The following is a 27859-nucleotide window of genomic DNA, read 5'->3' as shown; positions in this document are numbered from 1 at the left end:
CGGGTGTTTTCTGTTGAATGCACGTGTTGAATGCACATGTGGAGGTCACACGCGTGTTGAATAAGACTTTTGGATCGTTTGTTGAGAACGTTATAGCGAGTGCGTTTTCCAAGCGCACGCTTCTCTGGACACTTGTCTGTTCAGAATTGTTGACTGTAAGATGCACTGAGCGTTGCACTGTTACGTCGTTTCTCTCTCGCGTCGCTGTCTGTATGTGTACCGGGTCGCGCTCTAACGTGCAGAGGTAACTAATTGACTTAACTAATTTATTCTTATTTATTCTATTTATGTGCAGGTACTGTTGGCGGATTGGGCCGTCACAGGGGTGGGGTACAAATATGGCACAGAACCCCTCATTGCTTGCATAAAGGAGCAGTGTATAGCTAATACCTAGAATTAGAAATCACGACGTGCGATTATACATAACTGTTATACAATATCCGACACAACAACCGTCATGTCGAACATAAAGCAGCAATGTATAGCGGAAAAATGCCTCACGGCACCACATTCTGCAACTTACATGATACACGTTACATCACATACATCACAAAATTATACATCACAATACTACATTCTACAACTTACACGAGACATGTTAGCTCATGAGGATTCACTTAGAAAATCTTTTGTAACGTTGCTTTCAAAATGTTCTACAGCTTGAGAATCATATATAGCGTCCGGTAAATCATTCCAGTCTTTTATGGGTCTAGGAAAAAAAAAAAGTATGCATGTGTTCACAGGAGATTGAGAGACTAGAAAGTTTCTGCGGCGCTCACTTCGTAAGCTCCGGACTTGTCGCGGAATTAGGTACTGCGCTGCATCAAAGTTAAATATATCTTGAGAAAGCAAAAACAATAATTTTAATCTGCTATGCGACGGTTTTCCAAGAGGCGGGGGGGGGGGGGGGGGGGGGGGTAAATTCAGTTGCAGCATCTTCCAGAGTAAGGACAGGAAGCGTCATTGATCGAGCCCGCGAAATTTGGAAAGAAAATTCAGTCAAGCTAAAGAGAAAACGCAGTCATATACAGTTCAAGAGCTTTCGAGCAATGGCACGACCGACTCATCACGGACGCGCGCAGTTTGCTTAGGCCGGTCATGCGTTTGCCGCCGTTCATTTGCGGGCTCCTCTTCGTTCGTTGTAGCGTCTTTCGAGCGCACGCGTTGCATGCGTAGCTCTGAAGCCGCTTCGCGGCATATCGGCGTGCGTGCGAGCCTCTCGCAACAAAGTCCACCGCGGCGTCTCACTCGTGCACCGAGGTTCGCGACCCTGCGTGCCTCCGTTGCATTGTCGACTGAAATTGCGCGCGTGACGCTCGTGCGTGTTGTGCATGCATCGCCCGGGCCTTCGGCGACAGTTCGTTCTGTTTGGAACGGCCCCGCTGCCGACCGTCATTGTGTGCGTCCCGTTGCAAATGCTTGCCGACGGGCGTGTAGAGGGCGCCGGGGCTGCGGTGCAGGCAATCAGAGAGCTCACTGGGTGGACCGTTTTTTCTGCGAAGAGCTGCATTATGGTGCGTTACAGTCGCAGCGTTCGAGCGCCAGTCACACAAGGTAAGCTCTGAAAGCGGCGTTACAATGCAGGGCCTCTTGTGGCAGTATAGCGTCCAGCCGTAACCATATAGGCCAGCTGTTACATTACTCGGCCCCGCGCGAAAAGAAACAGTAAACGATCGGGAAGCGGACCGATTGTGCGGAGCATCACACGCTGGCGGCAATGTGTGAATGCTGAACGTCGCGGTGACTTTAAGAGCGCCAAACGCAACGCATTTCATCTGGCTCAAACACTAACGGCAGCATTGTTCCCCAAAACTATTTGACGCCTTTTCATAACTTCTTATCCCCCGCTCCTTGAAGACATGACTTTCTATATAGCACGAAAATTCATGCAGCCTAACTTGTGCAATGCCGCGACCACTGAGTCCGGTCAGTACGTACGCCACCGACTCGGGTACACGCCACTGCTTACGATCATTGACTTGCGGGTAGAAAACGAAACCAAGGTATTCGCAACGGTTCCACTGACAGGCTCTTTCTCGAAGGATTTTATTCGTGCAGCGCGGTTAGCCGTTTGACACTCGCTTTCAGGAGGCTCTGCGATTTCTTTAGATGAGCGATTAACCTACCCTACTTTCCTTCTGTTTTTCCAACTTAACTGCACAGCCGTTATTCTAAAAGTGTGTTTACTCTCTCTCTCTCTCTCATTGTGGTGCTTTAGTCCTGCAAGCGGACGGTTACATAAGGCGCCGCCGTTTCGACGCCGTAGCTTTCGGGGTCACAGCCGGGGCAGCCGCAGGTAGCAGCCGCTATTGAAAACGGGTCGGCATCCTGACGATGCACGCTGCGGCATCCAGCGGGAGCCGTGTCGGCCGCGCCGCTGACGGGGCAGTATGCATTGTGTCTTGCGCCTGCCGGCCGTCAGCCATAGCGGTTCCCCAGGTATACGAGGGGCCGAAGGGAAGGAAGGGGGGCTGCAGTACGGCAGTACTCGTGAGCAGAGATTCTCCTTCGGCCCCCTTCCGCCGTTGCAGCCGAAGAATTTCTGCCCGGTGCCCCCGCTGACTCATCGACCTTCCCACGCAAGACTCCCCCCTCCCCCCCCCCACCCCTATCGTGACGTCCGAAGGACGCCAAGGAAGCCGCCGCCACAACACGGCTTCTCTCCCTTTCTTTTCTTGCTCGGGAGGATTTACCACCACGCCGTCTGTTTGCGCGTGTGCATGTCTCTCTCCGTAGACGTCCTTCGTGTGGGAGGCCCTTAAATAACGTGAGAGTGGGTCCGCTCACACAGGCGGTCAGAGGCGCCGGCTGTGGCTATGCCCTGAGCATTCGGACACCAGCAGAATGGGAGCCTTGAAAGAGGGTCTCGTGCTCCTTGTTTTCGGCTTCTCTTAGCCGCCGAGGTGTTCGTTACGAGTGTAGTCCGTTTCCTCAGCACGGCGTCGCGCAATCCGCAGTACAGCGGCAGCTGCAGTTAAAGGCCACAGCATTTGTCCTTTCGCGTTGTCTTAAATCTCGTTTAATTAGCTGCCACGCACGGCTGCTACGCATTTGCGTGGGAATATATTCTGATTCAGTGTTAGATTTTTCCTTTTCAAACTTATACGTATATGTTTCGGTTACGCCCGTAACGTCGTATACATCATTTCGAGCTGGATGTAGAATGTGTTCCACTACTCTGCTAAAAACGTCTTAATATTTTTTTCTTTGTTTCTTTTTTTACCTGTTTGTTCAAGCATATGACGGCTCATACTTCAGATTGTCTGCTAGCTCCGAACTGAATTTATAAGTAAGTTCTTAGCTACAGAGCGACACTGTTGGCAGACGAAGAGCGTCGCATTGGTGGTCTTTTGCGACTTGCCATTGTCTTTCCTGCCTGCTATATTTAGAAAGCTGTTTGAGAGGGTGAAACCGGAAGTGTTGCCGAGCTTCTGTTTGTCAACAGCAATTGGGTCTGCAGCCCACTTTTGCCTGTAGTAGTCGATGTGGCGGTTGCCTTGCGTATAGAGCATCGGAAACTGCTGTTTCCCTGCTGGAGGTCTTTCCTTTTCTTTCTTTCGCTATAGAACCTGGTATGCAAGAAGCGTAGGTAACCAAACAAAACTCAAACGTCAGGATTAAGAAAGAAATGTAAGGAAATAGAGACGCTCCACGGTGGTGAAAATCTCTAAAATGAGTAGAATTGATCTACCAGTTCGCTTAGGCGCATGAATAGAATCCTGCCTTTGCACGTTATGTCAACTTAGATATGGATTAAAGCGACATTCCTTGTTCAGTGACTCATTTCAAGTTTCCATCTTCCTTTGAACTTCTGTCTTGTTTGGATGAACTTATATAGGCGTATCTGTGACTCCAATTGGGCGCGTCTGTGACTTTTGGTACGTGCTTCCGTGGCTTCTGGCCCCGTCTTCGGCTTCTGAAAGTAATTTCTGGTCCGAAATCGCAGCGCTCACGGCGCTGGAAACCGCCGTCCTATAACGAGCGCGCTCTGGCTTGCCGCAGTACCGTTCGACACCTCCGACGGCGCTTAGTCGCTTTTTTTTTTTATTATTATTTGAACGCTGCTGTCGTGTGTGTCTCTCTCTGCTCACTTTCAAACGCCAGGTGCGCGGGCGCTCTTCCCGGGGGTCGCTCGCGGTCCAATTTCTTTGGCGGCTTCATTCCGTCAGGTCCACTTAAACTGACCGGCCGGGGGCGCGCTTTCCGTGCTTGGAGACGCCATTACGGGAGGCGCGCGCTGCTTCTGTCATCGCCCGCGCGCGCGCGCGCGCGCAGTTGTCCTCCTCGCAGAAACCTACGTGTTCTCGCTCTTCTTTCCTTCCGGACCGTCACCACTCGTCCTCTCCTCTCTGTAATGAAAGCACGCGCGCGCGCTCGGCGACTGTGCCTCGCGCTGGCTACTTTCTTCGCCGCTTGGAAAGATGTGGGCCCCTATTTGGAAGGTCTAAATGGTTTAGCCTCCATTCCCTTGTGGGGCTTCCCCCCCCCCCTCTCATCCCCTACCCTCACCTGACGCCCGCGTCGTTGCGGTGCTTCTTCGGTATACGGGCGCCGCCGCCAGACAGCGACGGCCTGTAATTTGGCGGCTCCGTTCTTCCGCGAGCTTCCTTTCTCGTCACTTCGTTCATCGCAGTTGTCACATTCCTTCCGCTTTGAGGCAGGCGGTCTGAGCGACTAGTGCACCCAGAGTCCCTCCCGCGCTGACCCGCCTGAGTTGATCCCAGATTCACTGTTGGAACGCGTGTCTGTATAGCGCTAAGTTGTTACGTGCCCATCAGTGTGAAATCTTGTAAGATCGTATATGAGTACAGTCTCTCTTGACTGTTGAGCGTCGGAATTTTCAAGCCACGTGCTTCTTGAGTTTGTAGGCGTGACCGGGAAGATGCCCGTCTCCGAGTGATTCTATGGCGTTCTCCCTAAGTGCTGCCGTTCCAGCTCTTTCCTTGTAGCCCGGATATTCATTACTCATATTCGTTTTCCCAATCAGTGACCTCTGGTCCTCCTTTTGTGAATGACTTTATTATTATTGGGTCATGTTATGTTAGTCAATGGCCAAGCCTCTTCGTTTTACATGGCAAACTAGCGGCGTCCCTCAAGGACCAGTAATAGAACCTCTCTTTTTTTACATATATTTATTAATGACGTTCTTTCCGCTATTCGGAATTCTTCATTCTCTCAATATGCCGATGACATTAATATTTTTAAGGAAGTTCATACTGTGGATGACTGTCGCATCCTGCGGTCTCTTTTGTTTTCCTAAACGGTGCAAAGATAAAATCCTCACCTTGAATGCTGCTACTAAAGTCATGAATTTCGCATGCAAAACAGCAAGTATTTATATTTCCTCATTCTGTTGATTCTGTACGATTGTGTAAGGCCTGTGGGATCAATGATCTCAGTGTACATTTTGATACAAATTTGCACTTTTCAGCTCGCACTAAACGCGTTGCATGCAGTGCGGGGGTATGCGCTCTCTCAGCTCTGTTTGCAGTTTCTTATCGATGGAATTCAATTTCCCTACACATTTCCGCAAGCTGTACACAATGATCTGTCTTCCTCAACTCGAATATACGCGTCGGTCGTCTAGAATGGCGTTTCTAGATCCAACAGTGACATTATAAATCGTATCCAGAAAGCGTTTCTAAGCATATATGATCACCGCCTTGCGAACGCGGACACTGGACCTTGTTCTAGCACTGTTGAATTACTCTCGTCGCCCTTACTTCGTTATCGAAGTAATCTAGCTGACCTTCTGTCTCTTTTCAAACCTCTTCGCGGTATCCTCACCTGCCCTGGTGAACTGCTCAGTTGTGTCATGTTTCGTACTCGGCGCAAGGTCACCAGAGAACATACACCTTTCCATGTTCCTGCCTCTCGTCACCAACACTCAACCGTCCACAGAATACCGGAGTCGTTATATATAGCGCTTATTTTCATGATCTCGATATTTTCGATAACTCGCCGTCATTGTTCTTTTCCGAGCTCTGTGTTGTTATAGTTTCACACATTGTTCAACTGTCCTTCTCTTCCTTTTTCTTTTGTATTCACCTTGCGCCTTGTTGTACGTGCACTCTTCAATATTTTTTTTTCTCTAATGTATCCGTGCGCCCCCACTCGGATCTCGTGGTTGTTCCCGAGCCCTGTAAAAAATTATTGAATAAATGAATTATTGTTATTTAAATTATAATTATCATTGTTTATCTATACAATGGCTCCGCAACCGTATTTGCAGTGAAAATGTATCTACGCCGTTTCCTTCATATCCGTGCCTGTGGCTTCGTTTCTTGCTCACCGTGGAAGGTCGGTACGGGTAAATTTCGTGAAGGCGTGATTACTATAGAGCTCTGACTTTCGATAGTGGCGAGAAAGCACATGTAGTTAAAGAAAAACAATGGTACGGCCCGTCGTACCCGTTTTTATAAGTGCGTGCGAACTTAGTCGTGGAAATCTTCCCTGCTCAAGCGGCGGAAGCTTCGCCATTTTTCGTTCACACGCTCTGGCGCGCGCGCCGTTGCACGGAACTAGGAAGCAGCGCAATGGTTTCGCATGTAGGTGTGTGTGTATACGTGCACCCCACCGATCACGCCGCCGCAGAGGCAGGTCGCACCTATAAAGGAAGGGGGGGAGGGGGCTCGTTCTCCAGAGGGGAGGGCGAGAGTCGAAAGAATTCGCGTCGCTAAGACGAAATAAGCGGGAACGTCGACGCTCCGAAATGAGACGCCGCCGGCTATCATAGAAGCTCGCAGCTGCTGTTCAATTTTGATTTCTGATCCTGCGTGTGTTTTCGCTCTGTCTGTTTTTTTTTCCTTAGAAAACGCTCCTGTTGGTCGCTGTATTGCCACTAATCACCATGTGTTCCTAGACGGCCAGCGTAAATGCCGTAATTTAGCTTTTCCCGAGACAGCGAGAGTTGAATGGAGCGCTCGCCGGGTTCCTCTTTTTCTTTTTCACTTTTTCCCCCCTCTCGTTCTGACGACTTGCCGCCTCCCTACAGTGTATACGCGCACAGGGCAGTCATTTTCTACCGCGAATTCCCGCTTTGTGCCCGGCCAACACGTGTTCTTAGCTTTCGTATAGCGGCGATGTGGGATGACGGTGGAGAACTTGTTGCGAAAACTAGGAAGCGCGACAGAGAGAAAGTGCGATCAAGAGGGGGTCTTTAAAGTGTAGCGAGGCATTTTGGGTCGCACCTGAAGAAACGCCGGTGTTGTACGCCTTGGAAAGGCATTATCTTGGGTGTGTGCTTTGGCGGTGCCGGATTAAACAAGTCCGTTCGTATACTCCAGAGGTTGCCGAAACACTTACCTGAGGGAACAAGAGCTTAGAGGCATCCAAATGGGTCAGCCATTCAAACGGCACACACGTAGTGGTTATACGTTTCCTAGTTGTGCGGCGGCTTGCTTTGGGTTTTGCGTACAAGGTTAGTCGAGTAGATAATGCGAGATAGTGTTGAGAGTCACCGCGACGAGCGAAAGCGCATGCGTTCTGCGTGTCGAGGACTTTTTTTCTGGCTATATGCTTGCGAATCCTAGTCGGCGACAATCCTCACTACAGGTAGCCGACTACGCGTGCCGCAGTGAACAGCGCGGCTCCAATTTACATACGCTCTCGTTTCTCGTGCGTGAATGCGCATTGCGAACGAGCGTAGGCTTCGCCTCACTAACTCCGTGCAGTGCAGTGAAATTTACGGCCGCGTCATCCGACCGGGATTCAGAATCTGTAAAGCTCGTCGATTGGCCGACACTAGCCGACTTCGTCGGGTTTATGCAAACGTACACCGTATTGGAAACATGGGGGGGGGGGGGGGGATGAACAAGAAGTCAACGAGGGTCAAGTCTTTAAGAAAGGAGGGTGGGGGGAAAGGAGAAAACGGGCCACAAAAGCCTCCCTGTCGTTTCTGCGAGCGCCGATGCAGGCTGGGAAAACGCCTGACGACAGCGCTGTCGGCGACATCTCCGGGCGGCTTGCGTCGCCAACGCACGTGATGCGTGAACGGAGCACAAGGGCAGCGACGACGAGCTGTCGCCGTCTTTTTTTCGCTTGCCTCTTTTTTTTGTCAGCCCTCGCGAAGTCGGGGGGGGGGGTCTCCGTTATTCACCGTTAGGAGCCGTTCGTCGTCGTCAAACTGCGAACTCCCTTGGTCGCAAAGGCGACCGTACCCTTTGTCACGCGCCGAACGGAAACCCTCTCCTCGACCCCTTTCCCCTACTTTACTGAGACACCTACATGGTCAGCTGGAAAAGCTGTGGCCATTCTCTCTACCACGCTTCCCCAGTTTTTATTTTGCTTCCTCTTCGTCCTCGGCAGCTGTTCTCCAGAACGTTTTGTTCGACGCGACAAAGGCTGCCGTGTCGCGCCCTCCGTGCGTGGGGATTGTGCGTGTGTGTGTGAGCAGCCAAGCGCTCGTGCCGCCAAGTGGCCAAGGGAGCTCGGCTACGTGCACCGCTTTGTGGCCCTGGCGCTTGCGCCTCGTCACGCGACTCGCGCAGCGCCAGCTCTCGCTCGATCGCCTTTGCGAGAAACCCACAAGAGCGCCCGTCGAGGAGCTCCTCTCGAGAAGCGCGCGCCCGCGGAAGAAGGAGCTGTTCCTCGCGTGTCGACGACTGCGCTGCTGCTGCTCGGAAGACGCAGCGGGGGAAGCGCGCTGGCGCGGCGGGCGCCGTGAACGGGGTTAAGGCCGGTCACGGGCTTGGCAGGCTCGGCGAGAGATGGGACGCCCTCGGACGGGCTTCCTCCTCCTTCGCGCGGGTTGAGCCTGTCACCTTCTGCGTGACGAATCCCCGCATTACGCGAGTGTGAATGACGGACGGGTGGTCGAGGCGGGGCCGATCGCTCAGTGACGGCAACATAAAGGTTCTCTATAGGCTGCATTACGCATATGAATGAGGTAACGCCGCTCTTCGTCTTTTTTTTCTTTTTTCTGCGCGTGGCAGACACTACGGGCTGGTAGTTTTTTAACGTCGCGAGCGGCGCAAGTGAAACTCCGCACAGAGGCCGTTGTTCTGCGGAAGCATCGGAGGAACAAACATATATACCAGGGTGGTTTAGATGAAAGAAGTCGAAGAAAATATTTGCATTTCATCGACCAGCGATTGCAGAGTTTGTCTGCAGCGACCGTATAGCGTTACAAGCTTGCACTCGGCGAAAGCAGGCTGCGGCAAAAAATAACGGTCGTTTAGGTTGGAACGTGGGATGCGAAAGGGAGCCGCGATGACGGTGGCCAGGACTTGGTCATCGTTTCCTGCGACCACAGTTTATAGCCATTCGAACGTCATATGTGTACAACGTGAAGAGTATAACGAAACACTCGTTGTAACCAAATTAGCGTCGGGGTAGCGTCCTTCGGTGGCCGCTGCACTATATAATCCGCTCCGTTGGGGCACAACAAAGAAACCAAAGTTTGGAATCGGAGCACATCGCTACCTTGCCTCATTCATCACGTCCACGTGGCGCCGTCAAAGAGGCGTTGGCCCGCGTAACGGCCGAGCGCTCTGCTGCTGCTTCTGGATCGTCGCCGTCAACTTCCGGTGTGGAAAGCCCTCGCTCTCCGGTAGCCCCAGGGACTGGCTGTTGCGTGCGCGCCACAGCACAACGGCGTTCCTTCCGTCACCTTCACCCGCTCACACACCGCCTCCGCGTTTTCCTCCTGCACACGTTTGCCAGTGCATGTTGTATCCGAATAAGTGCATGGCATGCGTGCGTATGTGCGTGCGTGCGTGCGTGCGTGCGTGCGTGCGTGCGTGCGTGCGTGCGTGCGTGCGTGCGTGCGTGCGTGTGTGTGTGCGTGTGTGTGTGTGTGTGTGTGTGTGTGTGTGTGTGTGTGTGTGTGTGTGTGTGTGTGTGTTGTGCGGCCAGCGTTCTCCGGCGACGCGTCCCGCGCGGGCGAGGCCCGCTGCCAGGCGCAGCAGCCGTTTCACGCATCGCGGACCACACGTGCTTCTCAGCACCGCCTGCTGGCTGGCGGCTGCAGCGTTGTATAATGCGCAGGTCGCCGGTGTATAGCATAGAGCAGAGTTCTTTCTTTTTTTTTTTTTCCTTTTTGAGTACCGAAAGTCGCGCAAACATTGAAACCAGCGCCGGGCAGAGTCCGTGCATTCTGCCGGCGCTGCACACTGCTACTCACTCACGCACGCACAGTTTATGTACACACACACACAAATGCGCGAGTGCGGACGACGCGGCGTGTGTGATTTGTGGTGTTCCGTGCCTCGGGAGGTGAGCCGAATAATCGGTTCCGCCGAAACTGCCTGCCCAATAACTTTGCCGGGCCGCGCTCTGTGTCGCGCTCGCTCGCGAGGCCGCTTTGCCGCTCTACCTGTTGCGTCCCGCGTCTATACTTCGAGGGTTGTATACCCTTGACTGTTGCTCGAAAAGGGTATGCGTGAGCGTTTTTTGTTGAAATTTGTCTATACCGTGTTGCACTGTTGAAGGACGACACAATGGCGGTCCCCTGCCCTCTGTATATTTTATTTTCTCTCTCTCCTAGCACATCAAAACAAAAAAAAGAGAAAAATACGTGTCTCGCGTACCTCCGCGCTTTATTGCACATGAAGGAGATAGTCCTCCCGCTTTTTACTTATGAATATTTTTTGTTTGTTTGTTTAGGGCGGCTTGTGCATGGAGCTCTTGCCAGGCCTCTATTTCTTTTATTTCGCTCAACTTCAGTGACGTGGCTTGTACTTTAATCGCACGTTGTGACTTACGGCTAGACTATACCGACTCTAGCTTCTCAATGCTTGTGCGAAGCAGGGATCTGCGCGCGATTGTCGTTGCGTGTTTTAACTTCTATTTTAACACGGACGAGTAGTTCATGCGTTCCGTATTATATACTTAGCGTTTCGAGTTGGGCCTGTTAGTTTTATGTTTCTGTGCTTGCGTAACTCGTTCTTTCTTGCCTCGTGCCGTGGGCGTAGGGTGGCTGACCGGCAGTGTGTACCAAGCGTCACCTGCGTTTCTGTTCCGTCCTTTCTAAAAGCGCCGAGCGGCCGAGTTTGTTTTAGGGCTCCAGCCGCGCTTCAGATACAACTGCTGAGCTGACGCGTTTATACCGTAATGCTTGCTTTCTCGGCAAGGAGACTGTCTTCTCCGTTTACTTTGCCGACGCATTTCTTTCCTTTGTTTACTCTATGTAGAGGCCCTTTCTTTTTTTTCTCTCTCTCCCCTTTTACTGGCGCACGTGGGTTGCCGTTCTTCTATTCGCTGCTTCTGCGTTGGCGCAGGAACGGGATTTTCTGTGGCGTTAAACAAGGTGGCTGACTGTATATTTACGCAGCGGGCGCTTGCATTCGCCCCTTTCCTGGCCCGCTTCGCCGCTGTGCTTTCCGGCTAGCCTTCGACCCCCCCCCCCCCCCCCCCCCCCCCCGTGCTGATCGCGCGCTTCAGCTGGGCGGCCTTTAGTCGATGCGCGCAAGCCATATAGTAGTATTCGCTATATGGCAGTCGTGTTGGCACGTGGCTGACCGGTCACGTGGGGTCAGGCAGCGCGCCGCCACCGCCAACGGCTCTATAAGTCGCTGCCACGGGTTCTGTATAGCTTATCGTGTTATCGCGATTCCGTGCACGCAGTGTTTGCGGCGCCGCCTCGCCTCCTTATAAGTGTGGCGTGTACCGTTAGAGTTGCTGCGTACATGTTCGCGATGGGAGCTTCAATAGGGCACGAAGGTACGCCATCTTGAGTGCGAAAACATCCAGGGTTATGTGAGCACATGCAATAACTCTCTATCCCGCCGCGCGGCTTTACACGCGTCAAGTTGCCGCCATCGGCACGAACTCGGAAGGATGGCACGTGGTCACGGCTGCTGGGCTTGTCAAGCCCGAGCCCGCTTCGAGAGAGCGGGGCTTTCGCCATCGGGACAGTTGTGTGGCGCCGTTGGCACGCCGACGCGGAAGGTGTCGCTAAGCGCGGATGCTGACCGTGCCACATCCAGAAAGAGAGTTGCATCGCGTTTCGGGCCGGTCGAAGGCCCATATGTGTGTGCAGGCGCGCATTGCGAGCTGCAGGACGGACTGTGCATAACGTACAGCTCTATTGTAGCGCGTGCTGAAATAGCTTTTTGCAATTTTTGCTTACTGCCTCATTTTGTCATATCGTACAGTTATGCAACTTGCCATCTTTTACACGGGGTTTCGTACGGTGTACTTTATTCCTATCGCGATCGAGCTTGATCGGGATTCGAATTTCTCGAATGCGATTGTCCAGCTTTCAAACGTGCGTTTCGTGGAACAGCGGCTCATCTGTTGCCCATTCGCGTATTCTGGCCGCTTTGTCGCTCGGTCAGTGAGAGATCATTGAGCGCGTGGTATGCCCTCTCCGATGCATTGGGGTTTCGGGATCTTGAAGTAAAGCTTAATGCATCCGTGGTAGAGAGTCGCAAAAACCGACTGGAGCACTGGTGGCGCAGATGCAGGGGACGCAAGAAGTCTGTTTTAGGGCAAGAAATTTCAGGATCGATTATTTGTTAACGGAAACCGTAGATCTTAACGGCTCATAATAAGCGCAGGAAAAAAAAAGTATAAGTGGCAAGCTATATAGGTGGAATCTGCCGCTACACCGTTTTAAAGGGGATGTTGTAACCTCCATCCACCTATGGATTCATCCACGATGAGTCGTTCGCGTTTTAGAGAAGCCGCACGTGCACACAATAGAAAAGCAATTTGGAAGCGAGTGGTCGGTGTAATTGCCTGCGGCGCACGACGTGGCTGGACATTCAGGTCCTTTTTGTCCGTCTCTCCTAATCTGTATTGCCGTGTCGAGGTGGTGTTGCAAAACTGAAAAGCTACATTCCTCGGCCATTCTTTCGTCGTGGACTCGCCTTTGCGGACCGCCCCCCGATTTCCGTCGAGACATGGCCCGAGATCCCCTCTTACCACCGCGTAACCCTCGCCGCGCTCTCACGGTTTAGTAAAACTGCAAAACGCGCTGACCAACGACCACGGTGTCCGTACAGTCTCGTATACTTGAGACGGTGCCGAGATAAAGTGCCCGGATTTTCTGGCTCAGGGCTGCGACGTCTGTCCTGGGAGGTATATAAATTGAGTCCCACCTGAAAGTGCGTGTATAGCTTGGCACGGAGCGAGAAATAAGTGAACCGCGCAGGAATCGGCTCAAGGTCCCCTCCTTTCTGTTGCTGTCTGTGCCCGCGGTCAAACGTGACTCGCCGTTCGGGCGGCGAAGCTGGGTGGGCGGCACGCCCATTGTCGCCGCGCGCAACGTTGATGGCGGCTGGCCGCCGCCGCCGTTATCACCTGCCCGGACGACCTCTGACCGTTCGCGCGACGCTAAATTTGGCTCGGGGCTGTGCCCACTCGGTGGGCTTTCTCCCCCCCACCTACACGTTCCTTTAGTGACGTCCTCCGCCTACGCGACGGAATTTTTCTCCTTTGATTGGTTAGCCGAGGACGTCTGACCGAGCCGCAGCTTCATTTGTGTAGTTGACCTTTCCATCGCGTCTTTGTATTCTTTACTAAGCTCGCATTGTTCATTATTATTATTATTATTATTATTATTATTATTATTATTATTATTATTATTATTATTATTATCAGCAACAACTGTAATCGAAATGGATTACTCATTGTTACCAATTAGAAACTGAGGAAGAAGTCGGTGCGCAATATCCGTTTCGAATCGGGAAGCCTCGTGATCGGTCCGGGCCGAAGCGCTCTGACCTGTCAACTTTGGTGGCGGATAGTACATACGTCTTCGGCGAATGCGTCGGCGGAAACACCGATGGCGAACCAGCAGCTCGTTCCCTATTATTGTGCCACCGTATCGGTGATGTCATCACCGTTTCTGACAGGGGTCTCAAAGAGCTCGTGGGAGACGCGGCGGCTGCAATGTGCATTCGTTCGCGAGTCTGTGTTCTAAGCACGAAGGCCGCCGCGACACCGAAATACAAAATTCCGGAATTCCAAAGTTCAGCGGAGCGTTAATCAGAATGATCCAGAAACTAGAGAACAGTTGGTGGGCGTGCAGACAGTCATCTCGCATGGCAGCTGTCAGGCATTCACTTGACTTTTTATTTACTTTCATTTGCATATGCTCTCTCTCTCTCAGTATTTCACTTTAACAATGGCTCAAGTGCAGAACGCCCACGCACCCATACTGAAGAGCGTTATAGTTAGGGAAAAAGTCCAGTGATCTGGAAGAGCAAAACCTTGAAATTTGTGAAGTATGCATTATAGAAATACGGTTTCTCTTATGTTAAGCAATGTTCCCTTTTTAATTGTTTCACGTGCCTTCTTGGGTGTACTTTTCCTCACCTTCAGTGTGATCAATCCCCTTTGTGGACTAAAGTGTTTTGAAACAGCGCCTGACCTTCAGCGCCTAGTTCTGTCGCTTGAGAAGGCGCATGCATGGTGTCCTTCTAGACTTGCCGAGATCCAGCGCACTCTTTGGTGTGCTGTAACCACGGTGTCGGAACGAAACTTTTTCCGTTCTGGTTTTAGTTTCGTTCGTTGGAAAAAGTTCCGTTCCGGTTCTGCTCCGGAACAAAAAAAAATATCCGTAACGGTTCATAACGATTTTGGTTCGCATGCGAAAATTGTCCAGGCAAGGTGGCGATAAAAACATAGTATTCATTTTTTCTCAATGAGGGAATTCTGAGATCATACTCAGTGCTCTGAGTCGAGGCACGGAGCATATTAGAAGCAGCACGTCATCGAGTGTACTCGCCGAAATGCGAGACCGCTGCTCCGATAAAACGAACTTAGACGACGATAATGTTTCGGTAACAAAGCGTTGTAAACGCAGGAAATGAAATAAGCTCTTCAGCGCGCAAGCCCTGGTGCTTTGCTACGATGCCGATCTGCTATCGCTCGCGCTATATATATATCCCTATCTGAGATATGCGCTAATCCGAAGCCCGGACATACGCGCCAATGCTGACGTTGCCTGACATTGGTTGTTTCGTATTTCCGACTTTCCTTTTCCACGAGCCGAAAACCTATAAGAATATTTCGATTTCACTCGGAAACAATATAATAAATAACGTTTCGGTTAGGTTTTTGTTCCGGTCAAAAATATCCCTTTTTTTTCGATTTTCGTTTTTGTTTTCATTCCGTTCCGGCACACTCGCTGTAACTTTCAGTGACTCATACATGTGGCTGTAGTATAGACCCCCCCCCCCCCCCTCCCACCTCATTTTTCTTTCTTTTTTCGATACCCACCAGTTCTACAGCATCTGTCCTTTTTCTTACGAATCTTTTCTTTAGAATCTTTTCTTACAGAGAGGGTCTCTGTAGTAAGACCTGGATATAGGTTTGACTGGCGGCACGGCCTACCATACTACCCGGAAGTAATTAAATGCGATAATGAATGAAATTATACACACATGGCGTACGATCGACGGATAGATAAAACGCGCGTGTCATTGAGGTCAGTGTCTCACAGAAAAGTTAAAAGCGCTATAGGCTCTAGTCATGGTACGTGTGTATACGTTTCGTTTAACTCAAGGTGCGATCCCTCAATACATTCAGTGCGGAGTTTACAATAGCCGTTTGAAGCGTGACGCGAGTGCTCGCAGTGACGGACAGCGAAATTAGGCTGTATAATAAAACGTAGAGTTGGAAAAAAGAAGAGACAGTGCCAGAAGGAAGCTGCTAGCACTCGGACATCGCCATTGTCACCATCGCCGACAAAGACGACGCTGTTTGATTGTGGCGTGGGGTCAGCCACAGGGACGTGTTTGCTGCCGTTTGCGGTTACATAAAATCAACAAAACCAATAACTTTTTAATTGTTCTCTTGTAACGTAATTTATTAGTTTTTGTAGGTTTCCTTGTCTTTATTTCTTTTTTTTTTTTCGTCGAATAAGTAACACTTCAAAAGAATATGTAATCGCTTCAGCACGCAATTCTTGGCCAATGCCCCAGTGTGGGTACGAGCCATAATATGAGGCCATCATCATCATCATCATCGTGGCGCGCCTCGTCGGATCGATCCTCGCCTTCCCTGCCAATTTCGCATTTGAACAGTAAAGACGTATTTAAACATTTATGAATCTTCTTTGAGACGATCACATTTTGTATTTATTAGTGAAATGAGGGCATTTTTCGGTGGGCGTTGGTCCCACTCACATAGACCCTCGGGTTTTGTTTGTGCAAGCAGAGTTAAGTCCACTAAACGTGAATATACGCGAGATCATTTGTCTAGACAAGCCCTTGCCTAACATAAAGATTGAATTTGATGATATATTTTCATCAAATGCCAAACTCCTGCCCGCTACATATTTAAATGGCATGATGCAAGATAACTTAACGCAATTGGGAATAGATCATGTGATCGCTACTGATGCATCAATTAATGGGTATAAAGCGGGTGTGGGTATTTTCTCCCGAGTCCCTAGCCTGGTGATATGCATTACGCCTGCCGGATTTCACACCCATATTTCTGGCTGAACAATCAGCCGTTAGCTCTTCGAAAACTTCTTTCAAATTATTCAACAGTGGTTATAGTGACCAATTCACTGTCAGTATGCACATCACTCAATTCATCTTCAGACACTGCTGTAGCCAATACATTTAAATCATTAATCCCCTCGAACTTAAGGCTGGTGCGGTTGGTATGTGTTCCAAGACATCGTGGTATATTCTTAAATGAAATGGCACACACTTGCGCGGATATCTCTTGATGGACCAGCTATGTCCGTTATGGCTACTTCCGCTTATGTCGCTGCGGCTATGTTTAGGAAATTTTCTATTTTCCAAGATTATACAAAACTAAAAATCAAAACGTCGGAATTTAATCGTGTCCTTTTCATGGGACAATAAATGGTGTCCCACACGTAAATTAGATTTCCGCAACAAAATTACGATGACGTATCCCACCATTAAATTTTTGCCTATACAGGTCTCGTCTGGCATCGTCCCCTCTGTGTCCTATCTGCCGGGAACCCGAAAACATTGATCACTTTACGAATGGTATGCCGTCGATTTAGAATTCAGAGGAAGAAATTCGTTTTCATCCGGAAAATTAAGTATTTAAATACTCAAAATATCCTCTAATTCGGGACTTTTTCATTGGGCTTTAGCCACAGGAACGTCTGCGTGGCCGTTTGCGACTATCTCTGTTACACAAGAAGGCTACCCTGTTAATTCTCGAAATCAATAATCGGATAGATCATTAAATCGCCGATTGTGTGTTCGAAATTATTCTAATACCACCCAAAAAAGAAACGCAAAATTTTCTGTTTATGTATAATCAGTGTTTTTCTGTATCTGCCACGTAAATCAATTTCTTAATTAACATTAACGTTGTACTTCACCCTAATTTACTTTTCCGTTTAGGTTTTCTTCTCTCTCCCTTTAACCGCTGGCTTCTTGGCCAATCCCTCGTAGTGGGTAAGCGTCACAAGCGAGCAGCAAGCAAGCAATCCTCGCCTATGATCTAGATCTCGTTGTGCGGCCGCGTGGCTGTGCTCCTGCTGGCATCGTGGGCTCCGTGTACGCGGGGTGATGCGTGCGAGGTGACCTGGCGTGTACGCTGGTGGTGCCCGACCTGAAGGCGACCTCAGACGGTCGCCATGCGGATCCACTTCTTCGGCCATTTCTTCGGCCACTTCTTCGGCCTGTTCAAGGGAAGGCAGGCCTTGTGCGGCAGGATGTGTGCCTGCGACCGGATAGTGCGATGCTTCCGCAGTGAGCGCCTCTCTCGCTCTGCATTCCGCACCCGCGGTGTCCCGGCTAGTTCTTGTGCCGTCTGCAGAATCGCGTGCTCTCGGGTCGGGTTGGAGCGCTGGCTTGGAAGGCTCGAGCATGGAGCTGCGCAAGTAAACACGAGGAGCGTTAACACGGAATAGACAAGACGTGTACGCGCAGTGATGAGAGCTATAAAGAGCGCGAAGAAAGACTACAGCCCAACAGTCACAGTCGACGACTATATTGCAGCTACTTTCCACGTAGTTGTGATAGTTTCATACATTTCTACCTGCCGCGGTAGCTCAATAGCCGTGACGTTTCCCTGCTCACCACGCGGGTACGTCGCGGGGTTCGCCTCGCATGCATTTCGATGAAGGCGTAATGGGCAAACGCTCGCGTATACTGGCCCTACGGCGCGTGCTGAGGAAATCCAGATGTTCAAAATGAATCCTTGTCCTTGTGCTATAGGCCTCTCGTAGCCCGCGCGTATACTTAAGATCGTCGAATTTAGCCGAATTGAAATAATTCTTAGTTCTGGAATTGACATTTTACACGATTTGTTTTATTCAGAGCGATCATCCAGAAGTACTTCCGGCGCTGCACCTCTGTGGCCATTCGGTGCACGTCTGGTCGAATGGTGTTGGCGTCCTCGTCTGTTTTGCAGTGCGCAGTGTCCTTTTTGTGGAACCAACTCTCTTAAAGCTGGCTTCACCTCACGTTCAGGCACTGCGCGTGGCGTGTTGTGCGGCTCGGTTAGCTAAGCAGCAGACTTGAAAGCTGCTTGGCTAACCTTGAGAGACAGCAATGTGAACTGCCGCTTATAGGTACAATATAATGACGCTGATCATTACGGCCGAGACATTACGAGTATGCGTAGCGATTTGCTTGCTTTCCGGAGCGGGGTAAAAATAATGTGAAGGCTATAGGCGTGCCCGCTGGGGGTGTGGCTGTTGGCTTTGGCGTAGTGCATGCAGATAAGTCGTCAAGTTAGCATAATCGGTAAATACTAAAGAATGACCGTTAAGCGCAGTTTCTGCTGTCGCGCAAGATTTGACTCGCGATCCCGCTTTGCTTATGCGGTTAACTGTACGCCGGTGTTCTGCAAGTCGCGTTGGCTTAAGCTGGCCACGCGACAGGAGTAACGCTTAAAAAGTGCTGCCAATGTGGGGCTTTGGTTTCACAGCCATGGCTCAGCTGTCTCGTGTCATTGCTTATTCTGTTTGCCCATTTGTTACATTTCGCATCGTGCCCCAAGTTGTGGAGAACGCTCGATCTTTCCGTACTGAGGCGAAACTGGTTAATTTTATTTTCAAACGGCATCTTATGTGGTAAGAATCACATGGCCGTCATATGCTCTTAATGAGAGCAGCATTCCGGGCAAGTTGGTAATCCATTACTTAAATGATATTGCGCGACAAAAATATGACACGGACGTGAGAGAAGACGACGCGCTTGGTGTGTCTTCTCTCACGTCCGTGTCATCTTTTGTCGCGCAATATCATTTAAGTTATATGCTCGTTTACGTGTGAGTGGTAAGTCGACCCAACATTTGGTGGTTATATGCAAAAGTTAGTAAACTCCACCATTTCTTTCTTAGGAAATTAAGAATTTACATTAAATGTCAGAAAATTCTTACGCTGTTCCTAAGCGGCTCGGGGAGAGATGTAGACAGGTAGCCTGGTGACTTGAATTGTGTTTCACTGCATGATTGCCATAGCGCACACCCGGGAACCTGACGCACTATCCCATTGACATTTCTCTGTTGACGACGTTGTAACCTTCCTTCAAGTGGCGTTTATCGGGGTGATTGCGTAACAATATATATATATACTGCTGAGCTAAAAACGTGACAAGGACTTCAACAACAGTTGAAAGGTGACCGAAACTACACTGTACCGAAACTGAAATCGCAGCCGGTCCTGTTTTGGTAACGCCACCTGTCGGTATATAGACGACCTGCAAGAGGCGTGCGTAGCCGTCCCTTTTGCGTGAACGTCGTACGGGTCCGCGCAGAGGGCGACGTACTCGTTTCGGCAGCGATGCGTGACGTTTCGCATTGTGCGCCGGTGGTAGATGTCGGCTCTTCCTGGGTCGCTTTTTTATCGCGCCGTTTTTCCGGTTGCGCTGCCGCGGCGCTTGGGGAGTTCGTGATCGCCGGAACCAAAGTAGTGCCGGCTGGCCCTGCAAACTAAGCAAAAAGAAGAAGAAAGATGCCGGGAAACCTTACGTTTGCTAGTGCGTGGTTCCCGCATTAACGCCTTTCTCTTTCGCCACTGCTTTGTTTCACTGTATACGAACGATCCAGTGTGCGCGGCGTTCCCTCATCGCGGAACTGACTTAAAGCTCAGGCTTCGAAGTAACAAATCGCAAATGCATTTAGGAGCTTGTGCAAGTTTGCAGCAAGCACCGTGTTGTGATAAAATGCATCTCGGGTCATAATCTTTGTTTCATTCTTAACGTAAGCGTTTTTCAGCCACCGCTTTGCCCTTCGTCGGAGAGACGAAGGAAAAGACGAAGGAAAAAGAAAAAAAATAAAGACGCTGCGTGAAGTTCTGGCGTTACCTAACAAATGGGTCTGCACTGCTGAAGGTTATGCATTCAGGGCTGGCACGCGAACACAAATTTGTCTGCTTGCGAATCGCCTACGTGCGGGCGCTGCGTTACTCGGCCCAGCAAAAGCGCCGCTTATATATACTGTAAACTTTAGCGTTCGAAGGGTGCGGAACAGCTTCACAGTCAGCTACAAGCCAATCTTGCAAAACTACGGCGTCTAGCTCCTGTAACTTATTCGTGTGTTAGGCTCTTCAAACTTACGTATGCAGCTATGCGGACTGCATGGGACGAGCTTGCGATGCCTTCGCTGAGACTGCCGTGCTGGACCAGGTAACGCTCCTATGAGCACATCCGGTAAAACCACGCGCAATATCACTACGTAGTGGCTCAGTTTGAACGGTGCGCTCTACCGGGTATGGAATGTCGTTCTGATATTGCTTCACTCATCCCTTGGTTGTTACCCCCGAATGCACATCGGCGCAGCTCTGCAGTGTACTGCGCACGCCTTGTGGATCACGTTCCACTCGCTGTAATCGCAAAGGTATCGCCTTGCTTGAATCTGCAGTATGTTACGAGTGGTTTTTCGTTAACTCTCTATATAGGGTGTATCCCAGCTAACGTCAGCAAAGCTCTTCAATGAAAAAAGAAAAGAAAAAAAGAACACGGTGCAATATACGATTGTAAGATCTGCAGTCTTCTGTCATCAGAGATCTTATAATTGTATCTTGCGTCATCTTTTTTTTTTTTTTTTTTTTTTTTTTTTTTTTTTTTTTTTTAGTTGAACAGCTTGGCTAACGTTAGGATACGCGTGCTAGCACTCTGATATGAAGACGCGGTAGCACTGGCACGACGTGCCGACTGATGTTGCCGTTAGACAAGGCTCCTCAACTGTGGGCGTCCCCGTCTCGTGTTTGCAGACTTGTTCTTCCCGGCTATGATCCCTGAGCCGGACTACAGCGACTCCGAGGACGAGCAACAACACCGACGGCGACCCGTGAGGATGCCCGGCATGGCGGCCGCCCACCCGCACCACAACGAGGCGCAGTTGGCGCACGTCAACGACGAGGGCCTCATCGTGCCCCGCAAGCTGCCCAACCCGTGCGCCGAGTCGGCCGAGCGAAAGAGCCTGCACCGAGAGCTGCTCTTCAACCAGAAGATGTGGGTGTTCTTTCTATACACGTCTACACGCACGACCCTTTCGCACTGCGTCGCAGCTTAAATGAGTGCGAACATGGAATTTCCAACTTTTGCCCCTTTTTTTGTTGCGTTTAAGGAAAGTCCTGAACCTCTAAATCTATGGTACAAAACATTGGCAAGCCTCGGAGCGTCCCACACAGTTTAGTGGCTTTTTTACGGACCAGCTTCGGTTTATTTTCCCAGGAAGTGCATGTTTCATGGTGTCGTATGACGCAGAAGGTCGCAGAACATGTGATGTTGCGGCACTCGCTCTGGTTCCCTCGATCGTCTGCTGTGCTACTACATTGGACCACGCGACGCGTTCGGCTGCTAACACTTCTTCCTGCTATTATATGTATATTGTTTTGTCCCCCCATCGCCCAATGCTCCGACAGTAGCCTGAAATAAATAAGCTATTGTTCGCAGGCGACACACACATAGCGCTTACAAGCACATTCGTACGCAGCGCCATAGTGCTCACATTATCCAGTGCCCGACAGCATGTACCAGTATAGTGCAAATCTCTCCATGAAATAAACACAGGGAGCGCGCCAACGAAAGAAGGGAAAAACAGGGTGCCATTAGGGGCTTGGTGGGCAGAAAATGTGCATTATAGAGAGCTGGCGGCATTAGAGATACGGTGCTTTCATATCTTGCATGCAGGCAATAATACAAAAATACGACGCGCGGCTTTATTGCTGGTTCTTCTTTCTGTGTAGCACGGCGTGGTGTTTAGGTAGAAGGGAAACGGCGCAACCGTGGTTTCGATTCCGTCAGGCCCATCACGTATGTCGTCCCCTAGCTGTTTGCCCCTTTCCGAGGCAGGGCAGCTCAGGTTCGGGTTAGCAGAAAGTCTTGACTCACACAAAGAAACTCGGGAGAAAAGAGCTTATTCTACGAGAAGACCTTTGTGGCACCGGAAATATCACTTTTAGATGGCTGCAGTTAAGTTTCTTGCCTGTATATAGTTCACGTTGCATCTTCTGCAAGGACGGCAGGGGGTGTCAGCTGTGTCCGGGTATTATACAGGGTTTCTATACCAACCGGAAAAACAGGGTATTCTCAGGGAAATTGAATAGTCTGGAAGTGCTCAGGGAAAACTCAGGGAATTCGTGCTTCTATCGGGGAAAATTAGCTGTAACTTTATTGAAGGGGAACGAAAGTCGTGTTAATGCTAGCTCCAGTAACAGAGGAATTGCAACGAATCGTAATGGACGCCGTGTCATCGGCACGAGGTATTGCTAGAGTAGTTAACGACCAATTTTCCAGACGCCCGATTTTTCGAACATGCCCGATAATTCGTACGGCTCCGCGGCACCAGGACGTACTCCATATAGTCAATGCATATTGCCCTGACTGCAGGTCTGAAATGGCATTAATCAAAGCCACCACCATTTTGATTATCTCGCCGCCTCGAAACTCTCGCACGCCGATTCGCTGGCAGCCGTAGTCACCACCACGGCAACGTTAGGCCTAGCTGCTCCTACGTTCGCTATTTAGCTTCTTGCAGTGCGGTGCCTTGTTTTTCGTTGAAAGAATTCGCCGCTGTCAGCAATGGTACCGACTCGGCCTTTGTAATCTTGCGATTGGCTTCGAAGCTCGCAAAGCTCTGCGCGTTGCGTAATGCCAGTCTCTGAAAGTTAGCTTCGCCTCAATACAACGGTGTTACGCGGTGAAGCATAACAATCGTGGGAAGGGGCAATTGTGACGGGACACAGTATGTATTCCTTAATTATACACGCGTGCACCCCCGTCTCCTGTCACAGTACGAGCACCGATATGCCTAATAAGTGTACTGCCAGGCCTTAAGAGCTTTTTCGGACGTGCTTGTGGCAATTGCTTGTAGCCCATAAGGGCAGTTAAAGACATGCATTCATTTTTTTCGGACTGCCCAATTTTTCGGATGTTTTTGCGGCCCCTAGGGAGTCCGAAAAATTGGACGTTGACTGTACAACTGATTAAGAGGATGCTTCAAATGGTCCATGGGCTGAACGCGTGGCGGGAGGAGGATGAGAACAGAGAGGACCGGCGCACTGAGGAAATAACGGGAGAGGAAGCGTGCCGCCGCCTCTTTGAAGGAGCTTGAGCTCAAAAGACAAAGTGTTGGCTGATGCCCAGATGCAGGCGTCCCCCATCCAAACCAAAATAAACTCTTCAAAGCAGTGAAAGCCAACACTGTGATGTTGTGTACGGGCAGAGAATATGTCAGGACAGTTAAGGTTGACTTCCCAGCTGCTGAGAGAGAATCTTAGTTGTGACAAAGTTCAGGCCTCATACCGATGAGCTTGCTATCAGTTGATAGAAATAGCTCTTATTCGAAAATATTTACTTATGTATGCATCTCCTTTTCATTCGTATTTGAATATGTTCGACTCAATTTGGAATGGCTTTTACCATTTATTTCGCTGTGCATTTTACTAACACTTTCCCTCTGTTTTCTTTTTAAATAAAATAAATATTACGCCTTACTATTCAAACTGGATTAAGTCATTTTTTGTTTCAACATGCTTATTAGAGAGTGACAGCATGGAGCAACATGGTGTCAGCCTTTCTTGACATAAAACAAAGTTCTGGCTCAATTCAGGGAATTTCGCAAAGGTGCTCAGGGAAAACCTGAAAAACTCGGGGAATTTGGAAATGTCAACTTCGTAGACACCCTGAACTGTATACCCACTATGTCCATTCGTGTCGTGACTTGGTTGTTTTCGTGTTGGTGGCGCAGGGGCAAGAGCGTGCTTGGCCAGAAGAGCGAGCTGCAGAAGGCCATGGAGAAGATGAAGGAGGAGCAGCGCCGGAAAGAGTTGGAAGAGGAGCGGGTCAAAGGACGCACGGCGCTCGAAAAGCGCCTGGAGGAGCAGGCCAACAAGCTCAAGCTGGTACGCTCGTAGCTTCTCTCTCTCTCATTCACTCCTGGTGGTACGACTGCGCGTCGGCGGGAAAGGGACACCCGAGAAAAACCCGGAAGTCAGTTTAGAGTGACAAAGTATGATTTCAAAACATCATTTTTCTTAAATTTGAGGTAGTAGGTCAATTTTTCTTTTTTCTTAAACACGAGCTCTGCATTAAAAAAAAGATACGTATACACACAGAGTAAAGTATACACCCTTCGGAGTATGTCTTGTCTCCAACAATAATTACCGGTCTTCATTGCGTTCACTTTCTTGAAAACTTCGTGCACGCTACTTTCCCGTCAAGAATGCTATGTCATGCTGGTAACGCGCATGCCGTTCATGCCGTGTGCGAAGCTTTAGAGAAAGGAAAGGCGCGCGAGACAGGTGGTTATGATTGTTTGGGGGACAAGTCCAAGAGGGTGCAAACTTTTCTTAAAGTGCGGAACGTCAGTGTGACGTCATAGATTTCGGTGTATTTTCTCGTATTTGAGCCGTTGTGCTGGCTGCAGTGAATGTTGTCGAAATTATTGCAGTTCAGCCTTTGGTTCCTTTAGAATACAATGCAGTCCATCTGTACCGATAAAAAAAAATTAAAGTTATACTCAAGCGGACGCCTTCAAAGTCCGTGACGTCATGGCGAACTGTTGCTGCCACTTCAAGGTGGCGTCGCCACCCACTGGTCTGGCTTTTTTTCCTTGTTTCCTTTTTGTTCTAGAAGAGTAATATAATAATATGGATCAACTTTATTATAGTCGTTGTTTAATGTCCCTTTAACGATTCTGCGCTCTTAACGGGAGCACTCAACTGAACTTGTTCTGGTTAGCTAACAGTGTCAGGAGTGTGAAAGAGGGGGGGAAGTAAGTAAACTGGGTCGGCATGTGCTCGTTCGTTAAAAGCATTGCAGCAAAGCCCGCACCAGCTGCGCCCTGGTAGGCTGGCTTCACTGTTGCGTTAGCGAACATGTGGTGAAGCAAGCTTTTCTTTATGGCAGTGAGGCTTTTGGCATTTCGCGCATCTGCAGGTCTCATGTGTTTTCTTGTGCATTTTAATGTCAACTGTATGACGATCTTCAAATATCGTTCGACTAATCCTAGTGCTGCGACTTCGTCCGTAGTGCAAGCACTTGAAGCACTTGTTCTTGCAGCATCATTGCATGGAATTGCAGCATCACTTCTTGACTGGAATGGAGTTTTCACGGTCTCCAATAACAATGCGCGTGTGACTCATTTGAACTCAGAAACTGCTGTAAAAGATTTCTGGATTGGAACGCTCTCTTCAACTGTGGATTTGCCTAGCGGAACACCATTGCTGTGCAGCAAAGTTTGCGTAAGCAATGTTACATAGAACAATTAGATCGCTGTTACTGTGTCTCGCTTTGCTTTAGCTTATTCTACAACATTTAATGTGCAAATCGGCAGACGAAGCTCGTCATTGTTGCTGCTAACCATTACCTCTGTGCAGGTGGCATTGTTATAACGAGAATTTTTGTCGTATGATTTCCTACAAGGTGCTGTCACAAAGTATAATTTAACTGGAATGGAATGTGGATTACTAAAGACATAATGTCACATCGTTAGTACTTGAATACAATTAACAGGACTGAGTTAAACTAGCCCAACTATTTTCTCATTCGAATATGTGAAATGGAAAAATGTCAGCAGTGTTAACTAAGTTTGCAGAATAATTTACAAATATCGAAGAAAAATTTCATCATTTCAGAAATAGCAATACAGGAAGTTTGTAACATTAGCCATACAATGATAAATAATATTGTAGTTTTATGAGCTGAACATGACAGTAGAACAAGGACAGAATTTACACCTCATACATGGCTTTAACATGCATTAGTGGTATTTTGCGAAGACAGAAAACTCTAAGAATTTATAACATTGCCTGCTTTAAACACCCCTTCAGGATCAGATTACAAAATCTTTATATCGGTGTCTGTTTTCTCTATTGCAAGGTTTTTTTTTCTTTCACTCTGGTTGTTATTATAGGTAGACTGCACTTTAGCCTGCTGCCTGCATGTTGCATGATGGGTGCTACTGAGTGCAATGCTGCACAAGTGTTGCATGACTACTGTTCTTGTTTACCAGCATGATCAGACACACTGCTAGATGAAGTGTTCATCTAGTGCACGGTTTCTTTTGCCATAGCTATGTAAAATGAGGGCCGTTAAACATACTACACAATGGGGATAAAATGTTGTAACAATGACATTCATACTGTGCCAAGCATTAGTGAAACATAATCTTGTGAAAGTGAAGAATGAACAGCATTACTCTGTGCATGTAGTATTTCCAATTCATCAATAGAAAACTTGTTTAGTTATCGAAAATGCATGCTAACTCTTTACTGAGCAGTAATATAGTAGATGGTCCACTGCAGAATTTGCTGGCTTAACTACTATGCTAGCTGAAAGTCTGAAATCTGCTGAAGCTACCATGAATATGTTCTTGAAAGTTGAAGTCAATATCACCGAAACGTGGTCGTGGTTCTAATCTTTATACTTTGTGGAGTTTGCTGTTTACTTTGAACACGCTCAATGAAAAAAAAAAGTAATTTTGATAAAGCAAGCAATACCTGCATAAGTCAAGCTATGGTGAACAATGTGATATTCTAATGTAAATAGAGAGGGCTGTTGGGCCATTTGCTGAGAATAAACCAGAGTGAGAAGCCTGTTACACAAGAAACCAACATATCAATACAGAAGGAATTGGTGCTAATGACTGCATGAAAGTCTGTCATGAATCGCAAATTTAGTGCTGCATAAAAAGCATTACAGCTTCTGTAAATTGTTTGATGGGATGCGAGCACAAAGGACTTCTGCAAAACATCATTGAGCATGTAGCCTGAAAGGCTCTGTACCTATGGCACGTGGTCGTTTGATTCCCGGCTTCACGGCGCTGCATTTCAATGGGAGTAAAATGCAAACATGTACATATACTGTGCATTAGTGCGTGTGAATGCCCTCGACTATGTCGTCTCTAATAGATGCTGTGTTGCTTTGTAATGCTAAACCCCATTGGTCAATTACATTTGCCAGTCAATCAGTCAAGCTTTCCATTTTGCTGTGATGCTCATATCCTTCATTCCATTCCCTCTTGCAGCATGAAGAGTCTGAGGTGATCAAGACCGATCTGCCCAGCTCTGAAGAGTCAGAGTTCCTGCGGGTGCACGCCCGTGTCTGTTCCCACACATTGCCTGTTGACTCCAAGTCGTAGTTGCATTGGCCTATCCTCCAGCAACCACTGCTGCCGATGTCATATCTTGTCGAAAGACCACCCATGTACATAGTTCCCGATGTATTTTTTTTTTGCCTTCCTTTATCGCTGGTCTTTATTAACAGACACATGAGAGCAGGTGGCCCAAGTGGGCCTCTGCAAGTCTATTTTTGTGCTTGACGAGCCTTTGTCATAGGATGAGCTTCAAGAGACACGACGCATAGCTACACCGCAGGCCGCAGTGTGGTGGTCCTAAGCTTGCAGTCATATTGTAGGTGTTACGCCTTTTTGAACCTGAAGAGAAAAAAAATGCTGTTGACTAGTGTGTTTCACGAGTACCATTAAAGAGAAGCAAGGAGGTTTCTCTCTACCAACTGGT

General features: G+C 49.0%; 1 protein-coding gene across 5 annotated transcripts in view; it reads left to right on the top strand.

The window, feature by feature from the left end:
- Nucleotides 1-27859, top strand: part of LOC126521862 (protein FAM107B) — a 181013-nt gene extending 153154 nt beyond the window's left edge. For 3 of the 5 annotated variants that reach the window (XM_050170573.3, XM_050170574.3, XM_050170570.3), the window contains 3 exons: nt 21107-21347; nt 24088-24241; nt 27367-27859. In XM_050170573.3, coding sequence (XP_050026530.1) covers nt 21107-21347; nt 24088-24241; nt 27367-27480 — 509 coding nt within the window. In that variant the 3' untranslated portion in view covers nt 27481-27859. Of the gene's footprint in view, nt 1-17506; nt 17637-21106; nt 21348-24087; nt 24242-25493; nt 25583-27366 lie in introns of those variants that run through there. The other 2 variants (XM_055066135.2, XM_072288687.1) reach the window with 2 other exon arrangements.

This window comes from Dermacentor andersoni, chromosome 6 (genome assembly GCF_023375885.2).
Source record: "Dermacentor andersoni chromosome 6, qqDerAnde1_hic_scaffold, whole genome shotgun sequence".
In the NCBI taxonomy this organism is placed as follows: Eukaryota; Metazoa; Arthropoda; class Arachnida; order Ixodida; family Ixodidae; genus Dermacentor; species Dermacentor andersoni.
The sequence above is the reverse complement of the archived record's forward strand: the minus strand, read 5'-3'. Positions and strand labels throughout refer to the sequence as shown.